The following is a 12,139-nucleotide window of genomic DNA, read 5'->3' as shown; positions in this document are numbered from 1 at the left end:
ACCACTGGATGGAAACTTTACACAGATCTTCAAACTAATGGGTGCTCCGTCACTGAAGATTTTCAAACAAAGGTTGAACAACTATCTATGTGGGATAGTCTGAGTAATGCTGCTGGACGTGGGGTTGGAATAGAAGACCACTAAGGTCCCTTCCAAAGCTATGGTTTGAGGAGCGATTCTAAGTAGTTGGAGAAATGGTTGAAGTGGATAAAAGTAGAGCATGAAATGTAGTATTGACCAAGGTGAAATTTAATTGTAAGATTTAGAGGTCTTGCATTTAAAAATATAAACCTTATGCTTCAATCAAGCTGACTAGCATGAGGAGGATAGATCGAAGTTTTCCTCCTCATGGAAATTTTTCACTGGGGAAATATTAAATTTTGACATAATTGCGGTCAAACTGGATTGTTTTGTAGGTTCAAAGCCTACAAACCAGTCTTATTCTATGGCAGGAGTTTAAATCAGCAGAAAGGACGAGAGACACAGAAGAGAGAGACGGGGAAATTATATAGAGAGCATTCTCGATCTAAAGGCTCTGTTAAAAATCACTTAATTTTCCCTTCGCTACTGCATTTTCTAAGAAAAATAAAATATAGAAGAACCGGTGAGACCTCTTGCAATGAAACTTAAAATTAGCTCGCTAGAAACTTTTAAATTAAAAACAGAACCTCCACCCCGAAGCTCCTTTTTTGTAACATGCAACCAACAATACTCACCAGGGCACTTGTAGAGCTTGCGTGCTTGAGCAATATCTCCTTTGCTCAGCCGGATTCTCTGTCCAATGGAAGGCTTCACCCCGTTTACATTATATTTGGGAAGGATGGTATCCATGAAGATGCCCCTGAAAAGACACCACAGGAGAATATTCTCAGCTTTGAGCTGCCTTGCCCAGACATGACCAAAAACGTTGGTGCATAAAATAACTGGTGATTGGAAGTCAACCAACTGGAAAGAAGAGAGGGTTTATTTTGCAAGACAAACAGTAACTCTGAGGATAGCTGTCATGACCTTGGACTTACACGCATCCATACTTTCTTATTTATCCCCTTTTCCAGAGAATAGATACCTTTTGCACTGGTTTGATTTTAGAACTGGAAAGTTATTCACGCGTGGCCTTAAAGAAATCCCACATTTCAATCAGTGTGGTGGTCTTGATATCGTTCCTCTACAGGGATTAACACTGATGGAAGGAGAAGCTATATCAAACTTTTGATCTCAAGGATTTCCAAAGGATTTTGAAATAAGAAAGATAAAGAATGATTAAAGAAATATAAAGAATTTCACCCAAGCATTTCTGTTTATGCACAAGTTGTTCTGGAACTGGAACAATAACGAAAAATATTATATAGGCCAAATGTTCAATAGCTTTCTCATGACCTACTATCTCTAGAAAATTCTGATGGAGTTCATTCACTATTGTTGTCTCTTTGGGTAGCAAGAGTAGCAGTAATCTAGTAATCACAGAAATATTAGTAAACCCTTAACTTGTGGACTGTAGAGCACTGGGTTTTGCAAATGTGTTATTAGCAGGGCATTACATTTTGTAAGTGTATATTGCTATGATTGCTCCTTTTCTGCAAATAGAGATGGGAGCTGAAATGAAGGCTAACAGAAAAGGTGGGTGGTGGGATTGTCATTAGCTATTTCTGTAGTAGATCAGTTCCAAGTTGGGTGCATCTAAAAGTTGTGGGCATCCCTCACTTAGGCCTTGATTCCTGTTCTTGGCCACATCAGAACGTTTGCTCATTCATTTCTTCTTCCAGGTTTCCATGTAATTTTTAAACCGATTGTCCTTATGAAGGATTCCAACTTGGCTGCAAGAACATAGGATGAGTTACTAAAAACAGACATGGATGCCCTTGTAATTAGAATGGCACAAGGGCACAAATCCAGGATCCTCACCACAGGAAAGGAATTGACCACACAAAATCTTACAAGCCTGAACTGTTTAAGCTCTTGCAGCAGTTCTAAAGGAGCTCCAGACCCATCTGACCAGAGAAGTCCAGCTGGTTTATTCCAAACATATCTGGTTATGCACAAGTGGACTTGAGACTGGAACAATTTTTCTTTCCTTTTCAACCCGTAGTTTATGGATGGACACAGAGAAGAGCAACAAAGATGATCAGGGGACTGGAGGCTAAAACATATAAGGAACGGTTGCTGGAATTGGGTATGTCTAGTTTAACGAAGAGAAGGACGAGGGGGGACATGATAGCAGTGTTCCAATATCTCAGGGGCTGCCACAAAGAAGAGGGAATCAAGCTATTCTCCAAAGCACCTGAGGGCAGGACAAGAAGCAACGGATGAAAACTCATCAAGGAGAGAAGCAACCTAGAACTAAGGAGAAACTTCCTGACAGTTAGAACAATTAACCAGTGGAACAACCTGCCTCCAGAAGCGGTGAATGCTCCAACTCTGGAAGTTTTAAAGAAGAGGTTGGACAACCATTTGTCTGAAATGGTATAGGGTTTCTTGCCTGAGCATGGGATTGGACTAGATGACCTCCAAGGTTCCTTCCAGTTATTCTATTCTATTCTATTCTATTCTATTCTATTCTATTCTATTCTATTCTATTCTATTCTATTCTATTCTATTCTTTCCCCATTGACAGAAACTTTTACCTACTCTGCCTTTTGGAGTCAAGGAGACTATTAACCTTCCTCAGTAATGTACAGGTGATCCTCACTTAACAACTACAATTGGGGATGGCAACTCTATTGTTAAGTGCTGCAACCATTAAGTGAGACTCATGTGAATGCAATGGATCTATGACCTCACATCTGTCTGTTAAGCAAATCTCCTGTGGTTGTTAAGTACATTTGGTCCCATGCTGTGAATGGCAGTAACATTCTATCATGTCTACACAATGCACTGGGCTCTGAATTGAAGGCTTAGAGGACTGAAAATATGTAGAAAAAGGAGGGGAGCCATCCAACCAAAAGCACACATTCTCTACGGAATGGAAGGTTAATAAAGCTTTTTATTTCATAAGGCAACATGAAAAATATTTTGTTTCCTCTGTCTTCTCGTTGGATGGCTCTATTAAAACTATGTCTATGCTTGACACTTTTGGCTGTCTGAATTAAACTGTTTGTTGCCTAGTTGCCTGGATTCTTTTGTCGGGTCTAGGATAACTCACCATGACCAACTCGCCGTGGGACTAATTGCTGTGGGACAATTCAACACTGTAGTAATTGTTTCATTGAGTTACTTTTATTATTGATGGCCACATTTTTGTTGAAGTTATTTTAACTCTTGTAATTCTGGATTGATTTTATTTTATTAGTATTGAGTTTGCCCATTCCATCTTTTGCCATAGTCCCTAGCTTGCAAACCTAAAAATCCACAGTCGTTTTCCCCAACTTATATAAGATATAAAAATGGAGCTAATAATACTGGGAAAAGGAGAACTTTTATTAAAATAATAATGTTGTGATTAAGTTCTAAGGCCTATGAAGAATTTATAGCAATCATGTTGAGATTATTCCAGATCCCGTAACACTATTGAGTTCCTTTACCACTGAGAAGAAAGAAACGAAGATAAATTTCCAAGCACTGTGTTTCTCTTTCTTAACCAACGCGCAAAGTCTCATTACTTAATCAATGGAATCTTTGTTGTCCACGATTCCCAATTTACAATGGAATGAAGAAGAAAGATTATTTAGGCTATTTTCTCTGGTGACCTACAGTTTTCATCCTTCCACTGTGAATGATTTTCAGGATTTTTTTTCCTGGCCTGGTATAGTTATTGTTACCCTTTCCTCTATTTGGCAAACAATCTAAACTAGCAACTGAAACACATCAATTGAAACACTGAAATTCCCTGGAGGAAGAAAGGAAAGTCTGATGAAGGGAGGTTACCATCAACATCACCCAAAGTGCTGTGCGTCATCCTGGATAAACCATTTTTCTTCTTCCGGCTCCTCTCTAAATAACTGTCTAACAAAGACAACGATAGCATCTTAGAGACAATGTCATCAGCATATAGAAACAGGCATGAAGATTTCCTGTAAATCTTGGAATCAGAGCCATGAAACAGCTATGTGTCTGTTTGCCAAACTGACAGCTGGGCTTTTAATATCCTAAGCAAGTTTAAAAACTGCCAGGAAGATGTTCTTGGAAGATGCTCACAAAATTGGTGGGATTGAGTAACGCTCTTCAGAAGAAACCCTGGAAGATCTGGGAACGCAGTGATACAGGTTCTCCAAACAAGGCAGCTTGTTGCTGACACAATTGACAAAAATGGGTTTGTGATGGTGGAAATGAGAAAGACAGACAGAGAAAGGGAGGGAGGGAGGGAATGAGAGAGAAAGGTAATAAATCACACTGTGTCATAATTGCAAATTTCCATGTCCACTTTGGATCTTCAGCTGATGAAGTTCCAAAGCTATGCATGTAGAGGGATAGGGAAGAGAACTTCCACTTGCACCTAAGATGGCCCCCAGAAAGCAGATCCAGAAAACACGGTGGAAAGAGCCAGTGAATATACTGCCTCCTCGGAATTCCTTTTTGGAACAAGCAGGATCACCCACAAGTGCTCCATAAAGAGGCTCTTCATGAGGAGATCATTAGATAGCAGTCCCTGGATAGCAGACCTCTGGGAGCTGGGAAAAGTCATCTCAATAAGCCCCAATTAAGTGTCTTCAAATGGACATTGAGTTGGCTTCCTTCCTCTCTTAAACACTTTAGGGAATTGCTTAATAGGATTTATGGATGTTAAGAACCTTCAGAAGTGACACCCAGAGGCATGTCCTCAGTATCCAGGATAATGCAGACAATGCCAGCCCGAACCTGCGGAGATGCAGAAAATTGCTGAGCAAGAATGAACATCAAGTGAGCCACACCTTCCCAGCCTGTGGCCATTAATGCTGACACTTAATGTTGCTTGCAAATCCAGCCTCCTCACTGAACAAGGTTGAACAGCCACAAAAAACAAAGATGAATCTAGAGACAAGAGGCCAAGGAAGCAACACTGCAGCTAGACAACAAGCGAAGGCATGATATGATGTCTAATGGAGGCAAGATCAGTTTGAGAATCTACGCTAAGCTCTGTTGGCTTTCCTCTTTGAGTTGACTTATTTATTGATAAGATTACCAGCTTGTCTCCCTTCTAAAACCTGTATGGGGATCTTCCTTCACTTTATCCCCATTGTAGCAACTTGATGAAATAGGTTAGACCTACAGAGAAAATCTGGCTTAAAATCACTGGAGGATTTCCATGGCTGAGCACAGACTGGAACATGCCTTTTTCTACTCCTAGTCCAGCTCCTTCACCAGTGGACTAGACTAGTCTGGAGCTCAGAGACAGGGACTGGCTCAGAGTCGCCCAGAAACTTCCATGGCTGAGCATACTGAAACCTGGGTCTGCTAAATCCTAGTCCAGGGGTAGGTAACCTTGGTTCTTTTATGACTGGTGGACTTCAACTCCCAGAATTCCTGAGCCAGCATGAGAGAAACTTTGGCCCCTTCGTGACTCATGGACTTCAACTCCCAGAATTCCTGAGTCAGCATGGCTCAGCTTGGAAACCTCTCCCTTTCCCTTCAGCATGGCTGGCTGAGGAATTCTGGGAATTGAAGTCCACAAGTCATAAAAGAGCCAAGGTTGCCTACCCCTGTCCTAGTCCAACATCTTATTCATTCTATCACCATGGAAGTCAGATGCAATGTGATTGTAATTTGTCAATTATATCCACAAAGTCTTGACATCCCACAGGTAGTCCTTGAATTATGACCAAACTGGGCCTAAAATTTCTGTTGTGAAGTGAGACTGTTAAGTGAGTTTTGCCCCATTTAAAGACTTTCCTTGCCAGAGTTGTTAAGTGAATCATTGCAGTTAGTTAGCAACATAGTTGTTAAGGTGAATCATGACCCTGGGACACCGCAACCATCATTAATGCATGCCAATTGGCAAACATCCGAATTTTGGTCAAGTGACCAGTGAGGATGTTGCAACAGTTAAGTGCGAAAAATGGTCAAAAGTCACTTTTTTTAGTGTTGTTGTAACTAAGTTAACGATTGTAAGTCGAGGACTAGCTGTCATGAACTACAAGGGGAGAGCTCATGGCCTCTGCATTCAGAGTATTAAATGGTTTATGTTTTGCAAAGAGTGGAAGGGTTCGAAAGCCAGCAGATGGAATGCAACAGGCCAAAACAAAACTGTAGCTTTGATTAGATTCTCAGAGAAAGGGTTAACGTTGCGTGTATAAGATTACTGACATTCAAACTCTGGAGATTATTTCCTAGAGAACAATCCTCTATTGACTCTGGGAAGAAAGAGCTACCACAGCAGGAAATGCCAGATATGTTTATGATCCTTCCTTTCCACGGGGATTCTACATATAATCTCTCTGCTCATTCATCACATTTCGTTCGGTGGAATTAGGTAATTTGGCCGAAAGCTGTGAACTTAATTTGGTTCAGGGTGGGAAATAGTTGAGGAGGGTCAGGGGAGAGATATGATCCTTTCCAAGTTGTTGTTTGACTCTACTGTTATCAGCAGAAAAAACGGAGCAAGGAGGAAGAACATGGAGCTTCTTAAAGCAGCGGTCCTCAAATTTTCTGGTGTTGCGGACCAGTGGGGGGAGGGATGCTCGCTTGCTGCTCATGCAAGTGGAGCTGTGCGTGCACACGCATGCTCGCCTGCCACTTCCACAGCCCAGTTCCGAATGGGCCATGGCCTGGTACTGGGCTGTGGCCAGGGGTTGGGGACCCCTGTCTGGTTGATATCTAGAAAGCCGTAGTGATGTTCCCACTTGCGATGCAAAAAGAGATAGTTAGCTCCTGTTTTCGAGCAAGATGAGTTATGGAAGATTGTTCCGTGGTTTATTATGAATAAGCTAAGGAGGCAAACCTGGGTCTTTCCCCCCTAGTTTGGTGGACACTGATTTAAATTCTGCTGGGACTATTTCAAGGAGACGGTTGCATTAATAGCCAGCAGGCAACGTATTTTTTTTGTCCAAAAAAAAAAAAAAAGCACCTTCAGTCGCCATCACAAAATGATCCTCCAGCACACTTCTGATAGAAAGCAAACACCCTTGGGTTTGTTAGAACACTATCCCAACTCTGTAACATTTCAGAACAGGAAAACAGATTCGATAACATTTCCTCTTTGTTGCCCCTAACCCTCACCCTTCCCTTGTTCCCAAAATCCTGCTGCCTTCTGGTGCCAGCGCATCCCCTTCCTTGTGGGTGAGGCAGCTGTCTCTTTCACTCCCAAGCTCCCAGCCCTTGCTCAGGCCTTCGCCAAAGCCCACCCACCCACTTCTGTGCACAGATCTCAGTGGGGCAGAAGGTAAGTTACACAGCATAAACTGGCTCTTTTCTGGACCTGGGGAAGAAGCAGCCATCCAAGTCAATAAAACCACGATATCCTGATCTGACAGTTTTATCTGTTCAAAGTATGGGGTATAAATGACCAAAAGACAGATAGCTTACATCAGGGGTCTGCAACCTTGACAACTTTAAGACTTGTGGACTTCAGCTCCCAGAATTCCTCAGCTAGCATAGCATAGCTGAAAAAAAATAAGCCCAACGTGCGCAGGCTAAGCGAACATGTAAAACAAGACTGATTGGGAGTCTCACTTGGAAAAGGTGTTACTGGCGTAGTGCATGATGCTGTCGAAATCGTATGTTTCGCCTAAGTACTGCACCTCTTCCGGTTCCATCTTCAGGAAGTTGTACTCCTGCCCTGCAGAAGGACCAAGAGGTAGAAGCATGAAAATTGCAAGATAGCCTTAAAGCAGGGGTCTTCAAACTTGGCCCTTTTATGATTTGTGGACTTCAGCTCCCAGAATTCCTCAGCCAGGCAGACGTGCCTGGCTGAGGAATTCTGGGAGTTGAAGTCCACAAGTCATAAAAGAGGCCAAGTTTGAAGACCTCTGCCTTAAAGGGTCTGGAGCAAATACCGTCCCCCAAGGGTTAGGAGATTCGGTGTTTTCCCTTGCACATCCTGCTTGTTAATGGGCAGCCTCTGATTTCTCCTGTGTGATCCCCAAAACACACAGCAAGGGTCTGAGCCCATAACCCTGCATGAAAAGGGGGACCAGGTTATCTACAGAACTGTCTTTGTCCCATTCAATCAGCCCCTCCCACCTGGTCAGGCAGCGAAGGTGTGAGATGGACCCCGTCAGTCAAAGAATTACCACTGGTGGGGTCCAGGAAGAGAGCCTTCTCTGCCATTGCTTCTGCCTTGGGGGAACATTCCTCCCCCCACCAAAAACAAGGGGGGGGGGTGTCCAGAAAGATGTGAAAACATGGCTCGGGGCGCACAGCCACTGGACCGGTTAGCATCCTGAAAGTCCTCCCTCTGCCTTTAATTTAATTTTAACACCGCTTGCCTCTTTTTAAATTCTATATACAGATAGTCCTTGACTTACAACCATTTGTTTAGTGATTGTTTGAAGTTACATCACTGAAAAAGAAAAGACTTAAAACTTAAGTCATGGCTTAAGTGTTTTTCCACACTTATGACCGTCGCAGCATCCCCATGGTCACATGAACAAAACTGGAATGCTTCATTGAACAACCGTGTTACTAACTTAACAACTGCCGTGATTCACTTAACAACTGTGGCAAAAAGGTCATAAAATGAGGCATCACTCACTTAACAATTGCCTTGTTTAGCAACAAAAAGGTTGGGCTCAATGGTGGTCATAAGTTGAGGACTACCTGTATTTTTTTTTTTTTACGTTTTTAATCTTTTATTTGTACACTGGGAAGGAGATGGGAAGTTTTAAAATATGATAAACAAAGAAAAGCTGAGTCAATTCTAGGCACTTGTAGATATATAACTAGATAAGCAAATTCAGCTGACTCTCAGCCAGTCTTGGGGTTCTTCCCCAGCTACAAAAATTCTATTCTTTCAATCTGTCAGGCAGGATGCAAGACATCTTGGAAGAATATGTAAACCCCAGACACACACGAGAAAAAAACATTTGGGGAAAAGGGAATAAATAAACTAGCAAGAAAAGGAAATAAAGAGGTGCGGAAGGGAATGGATGCAGGCGCAAGTGGATTTTTACAAAGGCAGGGGGGTGGAGAGAATAATTTTCACATTCCCCAAGTTGGAAGCTTCTGTCTGGTTTAGGATGCACAAAGAAAAAAAGAAAAAGAAAAAAGTTTTTACCTGGCTGGATATTTTCACGATAAATAGACACGTACTCATCCCGGTCTGGACGTGTGTGTTCATGCCAAAAACCTATGACGTGGCCCAGCTCGTGCACCACAATGCCAAATTTGTCACAGTTTTTCCCAATAGATAGAGCTTGGGGTCCCCCTCCTCTTCGTCCCACATAGGAACAGCACCTGTATTGGACACAATTGATCATCAGGTTGAATGCATTACTTGTATAAAGACCACGGACGTCTCAGCAGAAAAACATGGAACAAACTTTAGGCTTTTCTGCGCTCTAAAAAGTAAACATTTTAGAACACAGAATAACAGAGTTGGAAAGACCTTGGAGATCATCTAGTTCAGTGGTTCTCCACCTGTGGGTCGGGACCCCATTTGGGGTCGAACGACCATTTCACGGGGGTCGCCAAACAACGCAGTCCGCCATTTTTTTCCCCTTTCCCTTAGCTGTGCTACTCCCTTTTATTCTATTGGCTTTTGAAAGCCAATAGAATAGACTCTCTTGAATAGAGTCTAATTCTATTGGCTTTCAAAAGCCAATAGGAATTGTCCAGGCTGTCTCTGCCCTGCTGAGCCCGCCAAAAGTCCCATTCTGCAAACGGTGCTGCACCAGTTGAGTAGTCCTCGACTTACGACCAGTTGAGTAATCCTCGACTTACAACCGGTTGGAGGGGGGTCGCAGCATTAAAAAGGTTGAGAACCACTGATCTAGTTCAACCCCTTGCTTGAGTATGAGACCTTATACCATTCCAGACAAGTGGCTGTCCAGTCTTCTCTTGAAAGCCTCCAGTGATGGAGCACCCACAACTCCTGAAGGCAAATTGTTCCATTGGTTGATTGCTCTCATCATTAGGAAGTTCTAGGTTGCTTCTCGCCTTGGTTAGTTTTCATCGTTTCTCTTGTCTTCTGTTGCTTTGGAAATTATATTGCCCCCCCCCCATCTTTGTGGCAGGCCCTCAAATACTGGAACACTGCTATCATATCTCCTCTAGTCCTTCTTTTCGCTAGACTAGACACATCCCATCCCTGCAACCACTGTTCATATGCTTTCGCCTCCAGGCCTCCAATCATCTTTGTTGCTCTTATCTGTACTCCTTCCAGACTCTCAACATCTTTTTTTTTTTTTATATTGTAGTGACCAAAACAGGACACAGTTTTGAAACATTCTCCTCTCCCATATTCCTTTCCCCAGAAGAAGTCACCCAAATAAAGATAAATACAAGTAAATATGTATGTGAGTTTTAAAAAGTGTATTCCAAAATAAAAGTAATTTAAAGGATGTTATTGATGGCGCCTAGAGCCTTTGAATTTCTGCTAGGAAAAGAAAGCAAATAATTTGATTTGTAAATTTAGTGTTATCACAAATCTAAGTTCAATTATCATGCATGGAGCAACTTTTTTTTTTTAAAATGAGGTCCCAGATGGTGGGGGCAACAAGCTGACTCTGTAAACCACTTAAGAGCAGGGGTCTTCAAACTTGGCCCTTTTATGACTTGTGGACTTCAACTCCCAGAATTCTTCAGCCAGGCAGACATGCCTGGCTGAGGAATTCTGGGAGTTGAAGTCCACAAGTCACAAAAGGGCCAAGTTTGAAGACCCCTGACTTAGAGAGTGCTGTAAAGCATTATGAAGCGGTATATAAGTCTAAGTGCAATTGCTGTTGCTATTCTTGAAGGAGGAAGGATGAAAGAGGACTGTAATCTGCTGCTTGCTTCAAGTTTGCTTTTCTTTCTAACGATGGCGTCATGTTCTATCTGTTGCAACTAATCACTTTCATACGGTGCCATGGAGAGCTCAAGGGGACTGTGTTTTTTTTTAAAGTCAACCTCAGAGTTAAGAGACTATTAGGTAATCAAGAGCAAAATTAAAAAAAAAACTGGTTAAGTTACTCTTCCTGGGATTCTGCTTCTTGGTTTCAAATCATTCCAATCTCTGATTCGGTTTTGGGAAATGTCCTTCCAGAAATCCTGACGGCATAAACATGCCTACACAAGAGACACTGGATGAGCAATCGACTGTCTTTGACCTTTGGTGCAATCTATTAAGCAATTGGCAATACTTCAGTCTTTGGGACTTGAGAACATTGAGATTTCCTCCTGCCTGCCACAAGAAGACTGTATGCAGTAGTCTTCCTGTTGCTTACCCGCATGGCCTGTATGTAAACACAATGTAGCTATCCTCATCACTTCGTTCCAAGAAGGTCACACACGTATACTTCTCCCAATGGCGCATGGCCTGTCGAAAAATAGCTCGCTGAATGCCTGTAAGAAACAAAAAGAGACCCAAAAATGGTCAGAGACAGAAAAAGACCTCCATGCTCTGTTTCCACTGTGTTTACAGTTCTCAAAAACATAAAACAATGACGTAGATTCTTAGGAAGAAGAGATGGGTCACTAAAGGGATCAAAGCTCTGAATCATCTATTAGCAGATGATCCATCCTAACTCATGGCCCAGGGGAAAAGCCAGAGTTTAATTGGATCAGGCTGAAGGCCATATGAGCCTCTGTGAAGAGACTCTTCCAGGAGGCAAGTGCTGGGATAGAGAAGTTCAAATGGCATTGTATGGTAGGTAAGACCCAGAGCATCCCAACTCAAGTCCAATTTTAAGGGTCTGTTATGAAGACACCCCCATGCATCTTCGGTTATGTCCATATGGTGGTGGTTCAATAGAAACTCTAGGCCAGGGGTCTTCAAACTCAGCCCTTTTATGACTTGTGGACTTCAACTCAAATAGGTAAAAACCCTGTCTTGAAAAAAAAAATTCCAGGTAGAGAGTATGATTTCTATTTAATGCTACTATTCTCAGGCAAGGACTTGAAAATAAGTTCTTGAGTGACCAGGTTTTGTGCTACCGTTTGTATGATGCGTTGTACCATTACTTACGACGGAAACTTTATACAATAGTATTTTATTTGGATTTGTTTCAGTACCTATGTTCTTAATTATATCTTTTTATACTCCATTGTATTGTTTTTCTCACATATACATATACATAGATGATAGATGATA

At 42.1% G+C, this 12,139-nt stretch overlaps 1 protein-coding gene across 4 annotated transcripts in view; it reads right to left on the bottom strand.

Annotated features, from left to right (window-relative positions):
- The window catches only part of BMP1 (bone morphogenetic protein 1), an 83,561-nt gene that overhangs the window by 27,316 nt on the left and 44,106 nt on the right, over positions 1 to 12,139 (bottom strand). For all 4 annotated transcript variants that reach the window (XM_039354258.1, XM_039354260.1, XM_039354259.1 and 1 more), the window contains 4 exons: positions 11,274 to 11,391; positions 9,125 to 9,303; positions 7,582 to 7,687; positions 717 to 841 (listed from right to left, as the gene is read on the bottom strand). In XM_039354258.1, coding sequence (XP_039210192.1) covers positions 717 to 841; positions 7,582 to 7,687; positions 9,125 to 9,303; positions 11,274 to 11,391 — 528 coding nt within the window. The remainder of the gene's footprint in view (positions 1 to 716; positions 842 to 7,581; positions 7,688 to 9,124; positions 9,304 to 11,273; positions 11,392 to 12,139) is intronic.

This window comes from Crotalus tigris, unplaced genomic scaffold (genome assembly GCF_016545835.1).
Source record: "Crotalus tigris isolate CLP2741 ecotype Arizona unplaced genomic scaffold, ASM1654583v1 scf7180000018549.3470463, whole genome shotgun sequence".
NCBI classification, from domain to species: Eukaryota; Metazoa; Chordata; class Lepidosauria; order Squamata; family Viperidae; genus Crotalus; species Crotalus tigris.
The sequence above is the reverse complement of the archived record's forward strand: the minus strand, read 5'-3'. Positions and strand labels throughout refer to the sequence as shown.